Source organism: Cheilinus undulatus, linkage group 13, assembly GCF_018320785.1.
Source record: "Cheilinus undulatus linkage group 13, ASM1832078v1, whole genome shotgun sequence".
NCBI lineage: Eukaryota > Metazoa > Chordata > Actinopteri > Labriformes > Labridae > Cheilinus > Cheilinus undulatus.
Window position 1 is genome coordinate 45,639,725 of NC_054877.1, and position 20,686 is coordinate 45,660,410.

A 20,686-nucleotide genomic window follows, 5' to 3' on the forward strand; every position below is an offset into this window, starting at 1 on the left:
AGCAAGTGGAGCTCGAGTCTCTCCCAGGGGGCAACTTTATTACCTCACCTCCCCCACAATTTATGGCAAGACACCAAAAGGGTAAATTTCTAATAACGTAGCCGCCTTTCTCTGACACTAACGAGTGGCTGCGGTACTGCAGCTCGAATTTACTGTCAGTCACAGAATGCCCTCTCTTCAAATTGCTTCTTAGAGGCCTCGCAGAGAAGCAATTTGGCAAGAAAAAATGTGAGGCACCATAAAAGGTGGAAAAAAATGTGGAATTTAAATTACACCCAACAAAGCCCACTTAACACACAAACAAACAGATACATGGGTAAATCCAGATACAATTCTTCAATGTCTCTTCAAAGAAGTTGAGAGGATGAAGGAAAAAAAAAAAACAACCGCAGCATGCCTCAAAACTGGATTCTTTCTTTTTGTCCAAAAATGAGATACACAGCCTTCAAGTTTTCAACGTGGCATCCTTTAAAAAACGTCGGATCTCCGTCTCTCTGAGGTCTTCAAAAACTCAACTAACTACTGGGTGTAAGCCAAAGATAGGATACCCCGATGAGACCTGCATGAAGATGGACAGGCTCCAGCTGCCAGCAGGACTCCGAACTGCTGGTGAGAGGCCGCTGTGATAAGCTACACGACGGTACATTAATCTGGCTGAGGTGGAAGTCAAGACCTCCACGTCTTTCATTTAAAGGATGCTTAGTCTTTTCTCTTTCAGACACATCAGAGCTGTAGGATTCAAATTAGGCAAACTTTCAATGCAATAAAGTAGAGTTTGCTGCTCTTGTGATATATTTTACTGGGAGAAGAGTTGTATGAAGTTCACAGGAGCTTCAGGTACAAAACCATTTACCAAAGTTTTCTGATTTATATACATGTTGACAGATTAATGTTTAGATTGCAAACTGTAGTAATCTCAAGCATCAGGCCTCCTTCACAAACCATTCATTAGAAGCCTATTTTAGTGTGAACAAAAATGAGAACCACTGCCTTAGGTTATGTTTAAGCACCACATCTACCCATAACTCCGCCCTAAAGCTGTGGTTTTTGTTTTGTTTTCATCAGATTATCCCCCCATGCCCTTGGTAATGTACAAAGACATCCAGAGCATGACCTGGGTTGTGTCAGTCCTCCTTCCCACCCGATGGGGCCCTCAGGTGGGCGTACTCACCATTACACGCCTTACTTCAGCCTCAAATTTCATCCCAAACATGCCTAAAACTTCTGCACAGTACTGTAGTTTAAGTTAAATTTAAATCAATTTTGGTCCTTTCTAGTCTTGTTTCAACATTTCAGTCCAGTTACATTTTTTACAGCATTATTTTTTTTCCAAATCTATTCTTTCATTAAAAAATAATGAAATTAGCTGAATTGTTAGATTAAAATAAAAACTCATATTCAATGACACAACTAGGACCCCCTCTTAAAAGGGCTCAACCAATATGTGGTCTGGCCGATTATTATCACCGACTTTTGTCATTTTGTTACTTGTTGGTATCAGCGTTTTATTCCACTGATCATCAATTTAATTAAGTCATTAAAAAGTCTGAGAAGGTGAGAAGCCTCACCCCACATGCACCTGTGCACTAACAGATCAAACTAACTGTAATGTAAAGTACTGTGGTAAAAAGCAGCATGTCATATGCAGATTTGCACCAATGAAACTCTTACCATACTGATTAGCTATTTAATCTATGTGCTGTACTCAGATGATGAAGTAGTAAATACTGTCATTGTAGGTCAGATTCTGTGAGAAAGCTCTCTCACCTCCTATGCACACAATAAAATGTATAAAATGATTTGATCTGATGTAAAGCTGCCCACACCCTTACATACTGTATACCTCTGATTATGTGTGGTCAGCATCCTTGCACCCTTTATACGTCTTGCAACATTGCTACCAATATCCACAGACCTGTATGTACTAAAACACAGGGACAAAGGTGTTACACTTTTGTTTGGGCCATATTTGTTGCCTTGTAGACAGTGCTATGTAGCTGTAGGTTTTAGCACAGGCTTTCTTTCTGTACAGGTGAAAACGAATTGTTGCTTGAAATTGTGAACAGGCTCATTTGTGTTCATCCGTAAAGGTTTGTGTTTGTTTTGTCTTTAAATCTATATTTAATTTTGAATTTTAGTATAATTTGTACTCCTAGGTGTAAGAATAATTCATCATGTGGTACAATGGGGCACTGTTGTGTAGAAGTTTGTGTAAATTTAAGGGGTGTGACGAGACGCTTATCTCACAGGACAAAGGATGAGACGAGATTTTACATGTTTTTAATTTTGGAAAAAAATCTGAGTGGGAAATATGTCTTTTGTACAGCCGAAAGTCATAACTGTGAAGCATTCAGGTCTATTCAGAAATGTTTCAACTAACTCCTCTTGTACTGAACAGGCTATCAGTGCTTAAATTAAAGCATTTAGATTATTTTGAAAGTAATTTAAAAACTATTTACAACGGACTGAAATATAAAGAGCTGCATCAGTAAAATTAAACTATTTCTCCTCCTCTTTGTGGACATCAATATTTAAAACACTCAAAAGAAATATTTCTGCCAATAACAGGTTTGTTTGGTTTTACAGTAATTTAGAGAAATAGCTTTAATTATTGTTTTGTGGTCTTCTTTTTCTGATAAGAGCTTTGACAGTGTTGGACATGACGCACAGATGAGCGCGTGTGTTAACGTGTGTGCGTTGGGGAGCGGGTGTGTGTCTCTGCTCTGTCTGCTGTCAGAAAACAAACAGGGATAGTTTAACTGGAGCTAGAACGTTGCTTTTTGGATCTAACAGTGGACTCCATGGTGCTCATACAGAGTTTGTTTTGCTAAGTGTACTCCTGCAGTATACAACGGCCCATTGTGCTACTCATGTTAAGCTTCTGATTGATGATACGCACAGCGAACAGCTGATGGATGTGTGACTGGGAGACGGTGAGAAGAGAAGGCAATATGACGTGGCAGCGACGGAATCAAAGTTGCAAAGTCTCAAATGGCAGCCTCAGCGAGTCTGCATGCATACACGAACTCGCTGAGGCTGCACAGGTTTCCAGCAGCAGCAGTTAATCATTTCGAACCATTATGATGAACTTATTATGCATTTGCGGATCATGTATGGCCCTGAGTAGCTCACGAAGAGGAGGGGGTGGGGGATGGAGTGTAATCTGAATTGGTCACAGATCAGCTCTGTTTCTTCATTAGCTGTCAAACCAAAAATTTTAAAGTGTCCAGGGCATCTTTGTGATCTTTCAGAACTTCCAGTTAGGTATTGTTTTCTGTCAGGAGAGATGCTGCTCCTGATGTCAACATTGATTTCGCAAGATCTCATGGCACAAGATCTTGTCACACCCCTAGTAAATTATGTTGTGGTTAATGGGGGGGCGAGGTGGGAGGTGCTTAAATGTAGGAGATGTCTCACGTGTTTGTAAGCAGTTACGGGATGCCTTGCTTTTCCCTCAGAAAAGTAGATCCATCCATGCATCCATCCATCAGTTTTAATCTCAGGGAGTGTGTCACTGAGTGGGAAAAATCTGGTCGAAACGTGAATCAGTTGGTGGATCCGGCTAGCAAGAGCAGAGAAAAAAGGTTTGGATTCAGTAGCATGGAGCTGTGTTTCCAAAAGCATAACCCTGTCCTCCAGATAAAAACTACATTGTATATACATACCAGTGTCGATGAAGGAGGATGGGAAAAACATGAACATCTGGCACATGGAGCGTGAAAGGCAGACACAGAAGCTGAGGCTAAGCTTGGCTAAGTTGTGGAAGAACTGGGAGGCTAAGAGAAAAACAGCTACACTCTGAGGGTGCTTGTTGTTAAGTATATGTATGCGTAAATGAACAACAGCTATGAAACAGCAGTGATGAAAAGTTGAAAAACAATTAACTGTATCTGCTCTTTTTTGGGGTGTGTAATGGCGGTTGGCAAAGGAAAACTCAGCCTAAGACCAACCCCTGTAAGAGGAAGTGACGCCATAGCTAACTGGACATCAGCACGTCAGCCGTAGCGGTGGATGGTGAGCTGAGGGGGACCAACGTGAAGCATAAAAAAAATGCAAATTTGGAGTTTTATACAAAATCTACACATTTTTATTATGTCATGTTTCCAGTCTCGAAGCAATATACCCAAGAAGTCCTCTGAGAGGTAAGAATGAGAATTGGAGCACCAGGAAGGACTGCAAATCGAGACAGACGGACAGACAGCTCTCCAATTATCATAGTGAGTTGAGTTGTGTTGTGGTGAAAACACAAGGCATTTCTGATGCTGTCTTAAGTGTAGCAGCATTAAAGAGAGGCAAGGTCATGAGGAAAGTTTCACCTGTTTGTGTCGGTGTAATCAACATAAGGCACAGCAATAAGCTACAATATGCGTTCTTTCCTCTCCTAGTTTGATGTTAGTAATAACAGCAACATGGAGCAAGAGTGCTCACTTTGCAGAGTGTCTCTTGACCTTTCTGGAGCTTTACACAAGCTGTGAGCTGCAATGGATCGACTCAGTTTGTCTTTATCCCAGTGCTGCAGCCATTTACATAATAAGGTCTTAAAACAACTTTTAAAGGTGTGTTTTAACTCTTGGCTCGCTTATTTTAACTTCAAAGTTGTGGGCTGTGGCGTTAAATGAAGCTGGAGAAGCGGCTGTAAACATGATAGCTCTGTACACTCACCAGCACCTCTACTAAAGCTACGTTCAATCAGTGATGTAAGTGCTATTTCCAACATCTTATAGTAAAAGTCTGTAGTTGTGTGATGCATTTTTCTGTGATCTTACGATCAGACATGAGTTCAGTATTCCATCATATCGCCCAGCCCTACCATCTATCCATTGATTATCAACACAGCTGCCAGGATGCCGCCATAGAAAAGAGTTGGGGTTCACCCGGGACCAGTCACCAGTAGGGCTGGGCCATTAACCAAAAATTAGATTAAATCGCAATATGACCTGCTGCAATTTCAAATCGCAAAAGGTGCAATTTTTCTTGGACCTGAAGTTTGTGTCAAAATACCAGTTTTAAACTTGTTTGTTGCAGCAGAGATGTTATGTATGACACATCATGCAATCATTCAGGTGCCATTTTTTAAAAATAGTCTACAAAAAATCCTGCCCTCTTCATTTTTTAAAACTTTTTTCTTAATAAATATAAGAATGACAAAAACCCTTCAATGCAATAATTCATAGCCAATTTGCAATATGAGTCAAAATCATCAGAATTAGACACTTTTAAAGAATTGTTCAGCCCTTGTTTAGGAATAAAAGAGAGTTAGGGAATAATCGCATATCAAACTGCAATTGCAATATTGGGGAAAAAAATTGCAATTAAATTATTTTCCAAAATCGTTCAGCCCGAGTCCCCAGTCTATCACAGGGCTGACATGTTGAGACAAAAAAAAAAAAAAAAAAAAAAAAAAAAAGAAAAAACAGCCTTTCTTGTTCTCACATCTATGGGCAATTTAGATTAAAGCCAATAACCTTCTTGCAATGAGGCACCATCCCTCACCACCAAGTCCCTGGTAACTTAACTGCCCTGGGGACTAGCACCAATTGAGGAGCCCATCAACTGAACCGAAGTGGGATAAATATGCTGGAAAAAACACGCACAACATTAAGCGTAACAATTTAGGCAACAGTGATGAAAGCTGGACCCTTCACACCGGTTAGAGAGAGTTTAATGGAGACACAGCTTAAATACAGCTACTGCTTGTTATCAGTGCAGCCACACAGTGTTGATGTAAATTGATTTGAGACCACTTGTATCCTATTAAATGCCAGAACTCTTTATTTAAACAAGTAAATTGGGAAAAAAGAAAAATAACCAAATTAGTAAATAAAAGGTGCATCTGCTCTGGTGTTTATGAGGCAGGCATTCTCCTCACACCTTAAATGTGAAGCTGCAATTTGCTCCCTATTATCATGCAAACTTGTCTGTCCTAGAGTACAATGCCTCATAAGGAAATGTCACACACATATTTACACTCATTAACATGCAGCGCCATTCATTAGAGATCTGCAGTGCTGAGCATTTGCATCAGCATTTCTCTCCACCCCATAATGAATTAACTGGTGTCTAAATTATACTTTAAGCTATTTAAACAATCACCACGGTCCCATGACATAAACAGAAATGAATAACAAACCATCTAAAGGGAGTGTCACATGACCATTCCCAACATCCGCACCACTTTTAATTAAAACATACAAATCAAAGGTATGTACTGCTGTGCTTTCGGAAATGAAATACAGCTGAACTGATCTCAAGTGACAGTGGCTTCACAAAGCAATGTTTGGTCAAAAGATATTAATGTTTGTATGAGATGTAATAGTATTACTTCTCCAACAACTATATTTCTTGAGCTTACAGCCAATAAAACAGAAGCCCTGATGTGAAATTCTTCCAGGATATTCTCTGTTGTAGCTGCCTGTCTTTGTTGGAAGTCTGACAGTTTCTCTTGTCTTAGGTTTGGTATAGATCCTGGACGTTCCCGTGGTACCAAACTGAACATGTCTGAAGCATCAAGTGTCAAAAAGTTTCTGGTAAGGAGCTCAAAAAACAACAAAAGTTTGTCTGGTACAGCCCCTACAACCAGGGTTTTCTGCTCTTTTGCTGCTTTTGTTTTGTACTTTAGGCCAATAAAATAATACAATTTTAGATAGTATTACGGGCTGCAAGACGGTGCAGGTTTAGCACCCTTGCCTCACGGCTAGATGGTTCCTGGGCCTTTTAGGGCAATGGTTTAATGTTCTCCCTTTGCATGCATGGGTTCACTAGGGCAGTAGTTCTCAACCTTTTCAGCCCGTGACCCCCAAAATAGAGGTGCCAGAGACCAGGGACCCCCGCTGTACCTGAAGGTGGTTGAACACAGCCTTGCATATTCAAGAACAGTCATGTGCAGACAAGGCCGTCCATTGGGGGGGATAAATGGGAGAGCTTTCTAGGTCCCAGCCTAACTGGGGGCCAGCAAAATCATGGTCCATTGTAGAGTTAAGCTGTGGTATATGCTTATCAAAGAAACATATATCTTTTTAAATCATTTGTGCAATAAATAGCCATCTAAAAAATGTAAATCCTTTTGTTAAAAACAGAATTCAAATATGGCAAAAATAGCTAAAATGGGTTAATAATGGCAAAAAAAATAGTGGGAAAGGTGGTGAAATTGGATTTTAAAAGTAGTAAGCTCAAAAAAATTGGCATATCAAATTCTGAAATGTGGCATAAAAAGTTGTAAAGAGGGGTTAATGATGGCAGTAATGGGACAACAGAGCCAAGAACAGGTGGAGAGTGTCAAGATTTGGTTTAGAAGTGGTAAAAACAGGCAGAAAAAATGTTGGAAAGGGTTTAAAAATTGAGAGAAAAATGAGTTTTAATTGGCAAAAATATGTTACAATTGGGCAAAATTGGTGTAAAGTGGCAACAGTGTGATTTTAAAAAATATTCCTAGTTTTTTAAGGCATCCGGAGACCCCTTCTCAGTGTCTTGTGACCCCCAATGGGGTCCCGACCCCAATGTTGAGAACTCCTGCACTAGGGTAATGCTGCTTTATCCCAGTCCAAAGACTTGCACTCCAGGGCAGGGCAAAAATGGCATCTATGGGAGAGTTCCAAGGCCAAAACCACTGCTGATCAAAAACAACACAAAGGCTCATCATATCTTACTAAAATCATCCTGATGATCCCCAAGACTTTTGGGAAAATATTCTGTGGACTCACCAGACAAAAGCTGAACATTTTGGAAGGTGTGTATCCTGTTACATCTGGAGTAAAACTAACACAACATTTCAAAAAAGAACATCATACATGAAGAGTCAAACATGGCAGTGGTAGTGTGATGGTCTGGGGCTGCTTTGGTGCTTCAGGACCTGGACTACTTGCCATAACTGATGGAATCATGAACTCTGCTGTCTATCAGAAAATCCTGATGAAAAATGTCCAGCCATCAGTTCATGATGTCAAGATCAAAATCAGTTGGGTTATGCAGCAGGACAATGATCTAAAACACAACAGCTAGTCCAGCTCTGAATGGAATATAAAAACAAAATGAAAGTTTTAGAGTGGCCAAGTCAAAGTCTGGACTTAAATCTGATTGAGATGCTGTGGCATGACCTTAAACAGGCCGTTCATGCTGGAAAACTCTCCAATGTGGCTGAGTTAAAATAAAAGTCTGAAAAGACGATTTGGCCAAAATTGCTCAACTGTATTGTCATAGACTCATTACCAGTTATCACAAATGCTTGCTTGCAGTTCTTGACGTCAAGGATGGAACAACCAGTTAGTAGGTTTACGGGCAATGACTTTTTCACATAGGGCTAGGTAGGTTAGGATGGCTTTTCACCCTTAATAAATGACATCATCATTAAGAAAATGCATTTTATATTTACTTGGGTTATCACTGGGTAATGGTACAATTTCTTTAATGATCTGGACCATTTCAGTTTAACAACCATGCAATTAAAATTAAAAAAAGGAATAAGGAGGGGTTAAATACTTTTTCACTCCACTGTGCTTGCTCCTTTACTGCTCAGCTTTACAACAGCTTGTATTAACCCTTAGAGCTCACGTGGCACGGATCCATGCCGCAGGCACACCTCTTTGTAAACTGCTTGGTAACTTTGAACCATAAGTCGTAGACACTAAGTTGTTTTTTCATATTAAAGCTCTCTAAAGTGCCTTTCTCAATATGTCTGTCATGCATTTTTAGCTCTTACAGAACATTTTCTAGGGAGCTCGGAACTTGGCTGACTTCCTGGGGTCTCTGAGGACAGCGTCGTCATAGATAACAAGAAGTGACTCAGTTTAGAAAAACGTTAATAACTTTTGAACCATGAGTCATAGACACTCCTTTTTCCTCTGAAAGCTGACCCTTTTGCCGTTTTTTTGGTAGACTTGATGTATTTGTAGCCCTTAAGGATGCTGTTCTAGCAAGCCTGGAGCTTTGGTGACTTTTTGGGGTCTTTAAAGATTAAATCCACGGCGTTAGATCTGATAATAAGCGTCTTTTTGTCCATTTTTAATCCATTTTCGATCATGTACTTCGGCAGTTTTCAGTGGGTAGCACCATATTTGTTGAAGGCAATGTTTACATGCAATGCATTGTGGGAGGGGCTATCCTCCAATAGCAAGATGTTGCATCTCTACTGCTTAAAGGAATGGCACAAATGAGTCTAACCTCAAAAAAGCACTTTTTTTTATATATATGTAGATATTTTGAAAACATTTAGTCACAGAATATTTATTTTTTCACTGTTTTGGCCCCAAGAGATGGAAAACAAGTCTGTGCAAAGAAAATGCTTGGTCACTATTGTTTACTGTGTGTACTGTCTTAAAGCCCAGGTTGTCCCGAAAAAAAACATGTATGACTGTGCACCACAGGGTTGATGTTTAATAAGCTTTTTAAGACAAACAGTCCAGACGAGACAAGATGGTGAAAAAAAAAGCTGTGTGCTCTAACGGTTAAATATGAGACCTTAATATACAAAGAATTAGACCAAACCTACTTATATATGCACTGTTCCTTGTGTTCTTAAAAAACACAAGGCCGATGCCAGTATCGGTTGTATTGTTATTGTGTAACACTCCTGCTATGCCAACAGATCAGTTTGTCGAACAGGTCATATCTTTTGCCCAGTAATCTGTTTTCTGAATCAGCTGATTGGTGTTCTAATTGATAGCTTTGAATTGACCCAACAGATAAATATCTGCCACTGAATTTGGTTTACACCCACATTATCTAAAGTTGGCTGATGCCTGTTCAAAAGGCTTACACCAATCTTAAACTAACACATCCCCAGTACTTCTCACATTGTGCAGATTGTAAAACAGCACTCAGTCTTGCATGCGTGTCAGTAGGGTAACAAAACCGTCTGCTGCACAACAATAATTCTTCCATTTACAGTATTTTTTGAACAATTGTGGCTTTCATCATCATGTAATGTTGTGGCTGCTGAGACAGAATAAATCCTGAACATGAATGATTTTAAGCTGCAGAAATTCAGTGATATTTTTGTAATGCTACGACAGCTTAAAGGTCAGATTTCCATGTAGTCCTGATGGGTCATACAGTGGGTTTAAGACGCTGGCCAACAAGTAATCAGCCTAAGTGAAGACATTTTTTTGTTTTTTAATGTTACCCCTTAGCTTTCCTCATTCCTGTCTCCTGTGTTTTGTTCTAAAACCAGATTAAAAATATCGAGGAAAAAGAATCCAAATTCCAACACAGATTATGCTATGCCTACAAAATCTGCAGAGCGTTAAAGCCATCCAACCACTGTTTCAAAGCACCAAATAAAATACATGACTCTGACACAATCAGCTTTTCTATTAAGTTCAGAGGTTTTCTTTGCCTGAATCCATTTTTGGATGTGCTGTGTCTGTCTGAAGTAAAGTTTGTGGTGAGCAGCGGCTTTTTCAGCTTCAAAGACATCCGACACTTCAAACACACTACAGACAACAGACATGCAGTTCCATGTAAATGTATGAAAATGCAATTCAAACAGGCAGACGCTTCTAAAGTTACAACAAAGAGACATGTACATATCAAACAGCTCTGAACAAAGCTGCCAACACGCTCGTTTATCTGACATACTTTTCCCTCTTAAACTGCGTTCCCATTCCATTCAGTGCTGACTCTGCTCGGCCAATAGAACAACAAATGTTCCCAAAATCAGACCCAGAGCCACCCGAAACAACACCTAATCCAGGCTAAATCCTCACTGGGTGTATAAAAATGACGGTTTAAGCCCCACAGAGCCACACAGTGAGCTTTTGTGCTCACAGTGGCAGCAGCTTGACAGGAAGTGCTGCAGAGGAGGTTCAGTACCATGGACAGCGGACAGCTAACAACTACAGCAGACAGGCATGAAACTCTCATCTTACAATTGGATTGAGGCTTTTCAAATGTTGTTAGGGAAATTAATTTGTTAGCATAAGGATGCTAGATGGCCTTATATGGGGTTAAAGTAAGTAATTTGTCCTAACTCTCTTGCGCAGTTTAAGAAGATTCTGACATTCATTAAAGTCCTCTTCACTGTGATTTGTTCTAAGCTAAGAACAAAATCTAAGAACATTTCAGAGCACTCTTGGCGACATTTGAGTGATGATATAAGAATAAAACATTACATTTTGGACTCATCAGCACTCAAATGCGCAAGGTTAAGAATGACTAATTATTTTTTAAATTCTGTTTGAAGTATTTGTATTGATTTTACACTTTAATATAAATCACATGCACAAATACATGAATTAAATATGGTCAGGTATAAATTTAAACTTTCAGGGTTTTAGCGTCATGTTTTAATCAAATTGAACTCACTTTGAAAAACTTTTTTTTAATACGTTTTTGCATTGGTTAAAAATATCATTGTCACAGAAAGCTGTCATTGAGAGCACACTGCATTTTTTAAACAAATATTTTAATCAAATAAAGATAAAACTAAAGAAACAATACAGACCTACATGCTTACAAAAAGAGAAAGAAAGGAAAAAGAAAAAAGAAGGAAAGGGTTAAAAGAATACATAAAAGGAAATGGAGGATAGGTAAAGAGGGTAATTTCCTGATATTACACATCTTTTGATGCATTTTTGTATTTGTACGGTCTGCCTACTCTATTTTCAGGATAAATCTTATTCTTTTATTGCAAGTTATCTCTAATTTTCAATGTTATTTTTTCAACATCTAAGGTATGTTCTACTGTTTTAAACCAAATATTTATTTTGGGAGAGTTTTGATGTTTCCGTGTCCTTGTCACCTGCTTCATGGCTTTAACACAGAACGTTAAAGAGAGGGATATCGGCTTTGTTCATTGTGAGCGGTGAATTCAGATTTCCATTTAATTCAAAAATATTCATCAATATTAATCCAATGTAAGTGTTTGTTGCATATATTCAACCTCCACGTCTGGTGCTATATATACAACTAAATCTTTCTGATTTGGTGTCATTTGGAGTGGCACTAAATCCACCAGATTCATTTTAATATTTCATCAGGATTGTTTTTACAGTTTACATTTCATTTGGGCATTGCTAAAATCTTGCTTCATCTCTTCTAACTCCTGTATGTCTTCTGTGTTTGCACACTGCCCAGCAGTCTCATGTCCTTATGTAGCCATTAAAGGGCATTTCTATATGCTAATTAGGAAAAATATGTGCTTCATTTCAGTTTATGAGCCTTTACCAACTTAAGAACACAGCACAGAACAATTCAGCTGTATAGGAACGTATCATTTATCCCACGTAGGTTCCTTTTAGAAACTTTAAGAACAAGTTTAAGAAAAATCCTAAGAAACATTCATGAATGAGGCTCATTGGTAGTTTTGAAGTGTGTATTTCTCATCTCCAAACATACGAAGATTAAGTAGCATTGAAAAACTGAAGTTTCCACAGTCCTGCTTTTCAAAAATATTTTACAAAATCTAGAAATTTGGAAACTAAAGGTAGTAACGGTAGGATTTGCAAATTCAGAGGCACTATTTTTGCAAAGCTTTCAAGTACTGCTCAGTACAAAAACAATTTTCTTTTATGCTGTTATGTAATTACAGAGCCTGATATCACAATCTCATCTGCAATTAGATTAATTATGCAGCACTAACTATTAGAAATACATATCAATATTGCACTTATTTATTTTCATTTATTGCTCTGAATGTAAAAGTTTGACATTAGCATTAGGTATCAGGTAACTGTCCTCACTGTAGTGGTTGCAGGATCGACTACAGGTCCTGGTGCATTTTTCTGTGCATGTCTTCCCCCACTCTCTTCTTCTGTCCTGCCTAGCAAAGGCAAAATGCCCCCTAAAAAGATAGCAAAATACACAAGTAATCACATTTATAAATGACAGTCGAAACATCAATCAAATAATCATTCCTTTCATCTTAATCATAACCAGACAGCCTTACTAATGCAGTATGATAATAAAACAATGATGTAATAACAAAGTGGTTTGTATATTAGAGTCTAAGAAGCACTCCCATTTTCTGGAGTGATGTTCAACCAAAAGTGTCCCAGCTGTGACTCCAGTAATGAAGTTGTCTACATTGCATGCTACCACAATGAATCCTCACTGGGTGTAGAAGCATGATGAATAAATCCCCACAAAGCCTCACAGTGAGTCTCAGTGCTCACAGCAGTAGGACCTTAAGAAGTGTTGCAGATAGTCTAGTCTCTTTATATGCATGCAAGTAAGATTTTCTCACATGTCGAAAAACATGCATTAAAGCTAGCATTAGGTTAGGATGTATCCTTTGCCCACCACTGCCAATAAGATAGCAAATGTTCACACAGTGATGCCATCAGCCTTCAGAAACAACATATTATCCACAATGAATCTTCAAAAGGTGTCTAAATATGGCAGTTTAAGCCAAACAGAGCCACACAGTAACTCTCAGTGCTCAAAGCAGCAGCAACTTGTCAGTAAGAGCTGCAGTTGAGCTTCAGCACCATGGACAGCAGACACAAACTTCAACAGTGCAAACTATCATTCCCTGGCAAATACACCATTAATAAAACATTGCTTTAAATCCACTCAATAAGAACTCCTTATTAACATGATTAAATTGGTCAAACAAAACCTAAAAGCAGATATAATAGCCCTATTTAATGTGTTTCATTCATTAACAACACAGTAAGACTCTGAGTCTTAAGTGTGAAGTTACAGCAAACCAGAGAAGTTTTAAATACTACCTGGTGGTATATCAAAATGCAATTTTAATTCACTTACACATAAAGAGTGTGTATTTTACAAAGAATAAGTTAAGATTTAAAATGACAATTTCAGCCATATAAAGCCACACAATGAGCCTTTGTGCACCACTTGGCAGCATAGATGGTGAGTTGCTAACTTCTGCATTTCAAACTTTATCACCTTCCCCCCAAACACAACAAATTACATATACGTACTTGTATATCCAGTTGGAAAGTTCTCCTTGGGTTATGTACAAGAATAAACTGGTCTAATAAAACCCCAAAACAAACGTGAGAGCTTCAACTCTTGTGTTTTTATTTATTTATTTAGTTTTTATTTTTTTATACTTCTATTTATTATTTCTTCTTTTATTTTGTTTTTCATTTATTTTTGACAACACATATACGGTCCTGTCAGCACAAATTGACCATATCTTGACATAAAGACAAGCTATAACACACCAGAAAGTTAAGTTGCATACTTGTTATGGTCCTTTAGTTGTAGGTAACATAACCACATGTCTGAGTAAGCATTGCATTTAGATTTATTCCTTTTCACTACTGCCAGTTGAGCTCAATGAGGCCAAACGTCATCAAAGAAAATTCAGAAACAACACCTACTCTACATTAAATCCTCCCTTTGTCAGGTTACAACACTTGCCAGCACAAACTGACCACATTTTGATGTAAAGAAATGAGACTAGAGAAGTTTTGTAGCTTCTTGATATGTATAATTCAATAGCAAATAGTGCCCAGAGAGGAACATTATTGCCATGATATAGGTATTGGCAGACAAATATTTCTGCAGATATTTACATCTGACATAGCAGCAGTAAATATCAGCCAAATGTACAAATAAGCTAATAGGGTTTTAGGTGGGATGAAAAAACCTACCTCAGCTTAAGCCTTTTTCTTTGTTCATCCTCATTCCTGAAACTTCCCAATGCAAACTAATGACTGAAGTATGCCCCTGTAATCCTTAATCTTTATAGTGTTTTATTGACCACATCTCTTTACCTGTATCAATACAAGGACTGGCAAAAAAATAATGTGTAAATATCAGCCTAATGGATGTCATGCATCCCTAGCTCACAGCAGCAGCAACTTTTTTCAAAAATACACTGCAAACAAGCTTCAGCTCCTCAGACAGCAGTCTACAAACTTCTAATGCAAACTTTACCTCCTCCTGCCAAATGAACAGCAAATTAAACATTGCTTTAATCCCACTTAATATTAACTCATTTTGTCCAAAAACATGAATAAATTGGTTTTAAGAAAGCCTAAAAGCAGACATAGGAGTTCCAACTCACGTTATGTTTGTTAACGACAAAGTAAAGACCCTGCCAGCACAAAGTGACAGAATTTTGAGATACAGACATCAGTCAGGAAGATATAACATATCAGAGAAGTTTTATAGCATAATTGAAAGGCATCAGCTCCAACACCATCAGGAAATATAACACCTTATCCACACTAAATCCTCACAGTATGTTCAAATATGACTATTCAAGCCACAGAGAGCCACAAAATGAGTCACAGTGCTCACAGCAGCAGCACCCTGTCAGGATGAGCCTTGGATAGAGTCTAGCACCATGGACAGCAGTCACAAACTTCTGCAATGCAAACTTTATCCCATTCTGCTAAATGCAGATCATTACACATGTATGAGGTATGGCTATGGGGCACTTCTGACAATAAAACTAAATGGTTCACAGTCACAAAAAGTCTTATATTCTAAATTTTTGGTAAGTTTCCAAGAGGTGGCATCTTTAGTTCACTGAGCTACTGATTGAAGTGCATTTGTTTGTGCAAGCTAATTAGTAGCTAGCAGTGAACTAAAGACATCACTTATTGGAAACTTACAGCAGTTGTGTGTGAATACCCAACCTTTAATATTTAACACTGGGCGTGATTGTAAACCACATGGTTTTAGCCTCATAAGTACAGTCTCATTATTTAACAGTCATACCTCGTATTTATATCCACTTAAAAAGACAACTTGGGTTATATAACTTAAAAAACTTGGACTTGAAAGATAGGTGAGCTTCATATCACATGTTTTATCAGTTAAGGACACTCTTAAGACCCTGTGAATGCAAAGGTACTACATGTCAGCAGTGTTGATTTAGCACTTTTCAATTTAGTTTTAGTTATAGTCTTTTGCCAAAAATATCTTTTAGTTTTAGTCATAATTTAGTCATCTAGATTGTTTTAGCTCCAGTCTAATTTTAGTTAACGAAACTTCCCAACATTTTAGCCGATGAAATTAACAGTAAATTTAGTCGCCTGATTGGATCTTTCTCCAACCTCGCCACCACGCAGCAAAAGCAGTCGTGATTGGATCTCCCCCGTATCTCATCCTACCTTTCCACACAGCCAAAGTAGCTGTGACTGGATATATGCCTAACTTGCCTCTACTTTCTACATGACGAAATTAGGTCTGATTGGATCAAGTCTCTGTCAAACATTTTCGCCTGGTTTATATTTGTTGACTAAAATGTCAGTTCATTTCGTTTTAGTTTTTGTCCATGTGCACTTGTTTGCATTAGTAACCATCTCATTTTCGCCAGGGGAAAAAAGGCTATTAACAAAAACTATAACGAATATAATTAGTCAACAAAATCAACAGTGCATATCAGCCTAAAATCATGAGTGAAGAAGTTAAAACGGACCAGAGAAATTCTGTAGCATTCTTGCTAGCCTCTTTATATGCATATTAAATTCCCTAAGATGGAGCAAAAATATGTTTTATAGCTAGCATTAGGCTAAGGTGTGTGCTTTTTCCACCACTGCCAACAGAGCAGTGTTTCTCAACCATTTTTCCTTTTAGCCCCCCCTACACGTACCTACGAAAAGCTGAGCCCCCTTAAAACCCACATGAAAAGCAAAGGTATCATGTGTTTATATAACAAATATGACAACTGAAGCAACACAGTGACTCTTCGTGCTCACAGTGGCAGCAACATATCAGTAAATGCCGCAGATGAGCTTCAGCACCATGGACAGAGGACAGCAAACTTCTACAATGCAAAACTGTATTACGTTCTGCTGAATGCAATTACTTAAACATGTATCTACATTCACTTTTTATGGACCCTGCCAGTACAAAGTGGCATAAGGACATGAGCCAAAACGTTATGTCATAGCAGAGTCTCTGAATTAGCAAGATAAAGTCCATCACATATAGCTGACTGGACCACATGTGTGAGCTATCATAGTATCATATAGTACAACAAATATCTGCACAATGAGGCCAAAAGTCATCAAAAACAACACCTTATCCACAATGAATCCAATCTAGGTGTATAAATAAGACAATTCAGAGCCACACAGGGCCACACAGCGAGTCTCAGTGCTCACAGTGGCAGGAACATATCAAGAAGTGTTGCAGATGAGCTTCAGCACCATGGACAGCGGTCAACAAACTTCTGCAATTTAAACGTTGTCACATTCTGCCAAACGCCTTAAGGTCACATTTATCTGCACTCTCTATTATTGAAATAAAAACACATCTTAAAAAAAACATCAAGACGCTGCCAGCACAGAGTAACCACATATTAACACAAGAAATAAACAAGCGAGAAGTTTCGCAGCCTCTTCCTTGGCAAGTTAGATTCCCTCACATGTAGCTAGCAGAGCCACGTGTGCACGCTAGCATTAAATAAACTCATGAATGAACATATAAAGCATAAATAGTCACTCTTATTGGAATAAGGCTTTTTAAAATTTTGTAGAGGGAACTATTTTGCTAGCTTAAAAATGCTACATGGCCTGATTTGGCTTTAAGAAGTGCTAATGTTGATGTAGCCTGCCACAATGTTACCATTTACAGGCGCTTAACTGATTATCATGCTTTTGTGAGCTGAAACTGCAATAACACAGAGATAAACGCGGTTTTAATCCATTGTGGGTGTCATTTAGCGCTTACAGCTAGTAGAAACAGTGAAAACATGGTGTGTAGCCTGGCCTAAGCTAATGGACAGATGCTTCGGTATAATAATAAAGAGTGAGAGGGCTTTAATCTGCTCCATTAGCGGCTAATGAAGCGCGCAGACCGGCGTTATGTCACACAAACTCACCTAGGACGAAAAAGGGGAGCTCAGTGTTTTCCAGGTCATCCACCACCACGACGTCTCCCGGAAAATCGTTCCTAACAGAGAACAGCAGCTTGGGCTCCGAGGCCGACGGACTGTGCATGATGCTCAGGTCGTTTTCCCTCAGAAAAGGCAGCGCAGACACGGTGACGCTCTTCATCTTGCACTCGGTGTCCTGGCTCTGGTCCTCGTCGCCGTTCAGACCGCCGACATGAGGCGTGAGCACGGCCAGAAGGAGCCACGAGAGCCCCAGCAGCAGCGGCAGCGGTGTCGGCCCCATGTTGATGCTCGCCATCTCTCTCCGTCGCTCGGCTTCCTCTCCTCCTCCTCGCTGTTTCACGCAGGCTGCCTCGGTCTCTCAGCTGCTCTCATCCGCCAGGCTGAGCCAGTGAGGGGGGAGTGTGGGATACACCGGCGGGCTCTCACAGTGTGGGAAACAAACGCCTCTCAGACTATGCATGTGATCAATAACATGTTTTGAGTTTATGTGGCACTTCAGAGTTAATCTAGGGGGAATTCGGTGGATTTTTCCTTTGTTAACTGCCTTTTATCAGCTTTCTTGCCTACTTAAATTGTTTAAAATCCTTTATTTCTTTATGATATTTTGGTGATTGATATAGAAATCTTTGAGTTTTTTGACTGGACTGGAAAATCTGTATTGTTCCTGAGAAACAGTTTGGTTTGCAACAGTTAGCTACACATCATAAAAACAGCAACATATAAATAAAAACAGAATACAGTTATTTGCAAATTTGCAAATGGCAATCAGTTTAATTTTCCAGTCATCAACTGTTAGATCATAATTCAAATTTTGTTGAGCAAACATCCCAATGTTAACTTTTCTTAAAAAATAAAAAAAGAACTCAAAATGCACTGTTCCAAATTATTATGCAGAACTAAGTTTTAAAAAGTGTTATAGGTTGAAAAGAACTGAAAATGGTCATTTGTTGAATTTGCAGCATTAGGAGGTCATATTTACTGAAATCAAAGCTGTTTCAATCAAAAACATCTTAACAGACAAAGTTCCATGTTAACATCTTTGATATCATCTTCACAATTCTTGCATCCATTGAACTTTTTGGAAAGTTTCTGCTCTAATTTCTTTGCCAGATGTCAGAATATCCTCCCAGAGCTGCTGTTTTGATGTGAACTGCCTCCCACCCTCATAGATCTTTAGCTTGAGGATGGTCCAAAGGTTCTCAACAGGGTTGAGGTCAGGGGAGGATGGGGGCCACATCCATGAGTTTCTCTCCTTTTTTGCCCATAGCAGCCAATGACACAGAGGTGTTCTTTGCAGCATGAGATGGTGCATTGTCATGAATGAAGATAGTTTTGCTGCTGACGACATGGTTCTTCTTTTTGTACCATGGAAGAAAGTGGTCAGTCAGAAACTCTATATACTTTGCCGAGGTCATTTTCACCTTCAGGGACCCTAAAGGGGTCTGCCAGCTCTCTTTACATGAATCAGACAAAAAACATGACTCCGCCCCCTCCTTGCTGACATCACAGCCTTGTTGAGACATGGTAGCCATCCACCAACCATCCACTATTCCTCCATCTGGAACATCCAGGGTTGCATGGCATTCATCAGTCAACAAGACGGTTTGAAAATGAGTCTTCATGTATTTCTGGGCCCACTGCAACCGTTTCTGCTTTTGAGCACTGGTTAGGGTTGGCTGCATAGTCGGTTTATGCACGACTGCAAGGCTCTGGAGGATCCTACACCTTGAGGTTGGTGGGACTCCAGAGGCAGCAGCTTCAAATACCTGTTTGCTGCTTTGTAATGGCATTTTAGCAGCTGCTCTCTTAATCTGATGAATTTGTCTGGCAGAAACCTTCCTCATTATGCCTTTATCTGCATGAACCCATCTGTGCTCTGAATCAGCCACAAATGTCTTCACAGTACGATGATCACGATTAATTTTTCATGAAATATCTAATGTTTTCATACCTTGCACTAATTGAGGCTTTTTGGCAGCAGAAAGATCCCTTTTCTCTCCCCGTGGCCTGCTTAATAATTTGGAGTTAGTTAGTTTTCCTTTAATTGGGCTCACCCTGCAAACTAATGATCACAGGTGTCTGAGATTGATTTCAGCGATCCAAAGAGCCCTGAGACCAATACCATCCTTGAGTTTCATTGAACAACGAAAAACTGAATGTTGATGTCACTAAATTCCAATTTGCATAATAACACAGTGTTAAGAACATATCAAATTTTGAAAGCTACATATTTTACCATGTCCTGAAAAATATAAACAAATGACTTCTCAAAAAAGTAGGAACAAGGTCATGTTTACCATTATGTGGCATTCCCTCTTATTTTGACAACAGTCTGTAAAGTGAGGAGACCAGTCATTGGAGTTGGGGAGAGGAATGTTGTCCCATTTTTTTCTGGTGTAGGATTCTACCTACTCAACAGTTCTGGATCCCCTGCTGGATTTTACATTTTGTGATGCTTCAGATGTTTTCTTTTGGTGAAAGGTTTGGACTACAGGCCGTCCAGTTCAGCACCCGTACTCTACTGTGAAGCCATGCTGTTGTGATGGATGTGGTACGTGGTTCAGCTTTGTCCTGCTGAAATAATCAAGACATTGTCTGGATGGGAGCATATTTTGCTCTTAAACCTCTATCTACCTTTCAGCATTGATTGTGCCTTTTCAGATGTGTAAGCTGCCCACACCATAGGCACTAATGCAACCCCATACCATCAGAGAGGGAGGCTTTAGAACTGTACCCTGATGACAAGCTGGGTGGTCCCTGTACTCTTTAGTCAGCAGGACACAGCATCCATGGTTTCCAGAAATAACTTAATTTTTTTTTTTAATTTATCTGACCACAGAACAGTTTTCTATTCTGTCTCAGCCCATTTTAAATGAGCTTTGGCCCAGAGAAGACAACGGCTTTACTGGATGATGTTCATCTCATGAT

At 39.2% G+C, this 20,686-nt stretch overlaps 1 protein-coding gene across 5 annotated transcripts in view; it reads right to left on the bottom strand.

Moving 5' to 3' along the window:
- Nucleotides 1–18,063, bottom strand: part of astn1 (astrotactin 1) — a 714,709-nt gene extending 696,646 nt beyond the window's left edge. For all 5 annotated transcript variants that reach the window (XM_041803561.1, XM_041803558.1, XM_041803557.1 and 2 more), the window contains exon 1: nt 17,744–18,063. In XM_041803561.1, coding sequence (XP_041659495.1) covers nt 17,744–18,053 — 310 coding nt within the window. In that variant the 5' untranslated portion in view covers nt 18,054–18,063. The remainder of the gene's footprint in view (nt 1–17,743) is intronic.
- Nucleotides 18,064–20,686: the final 2,623 nt, after the last annotated feature.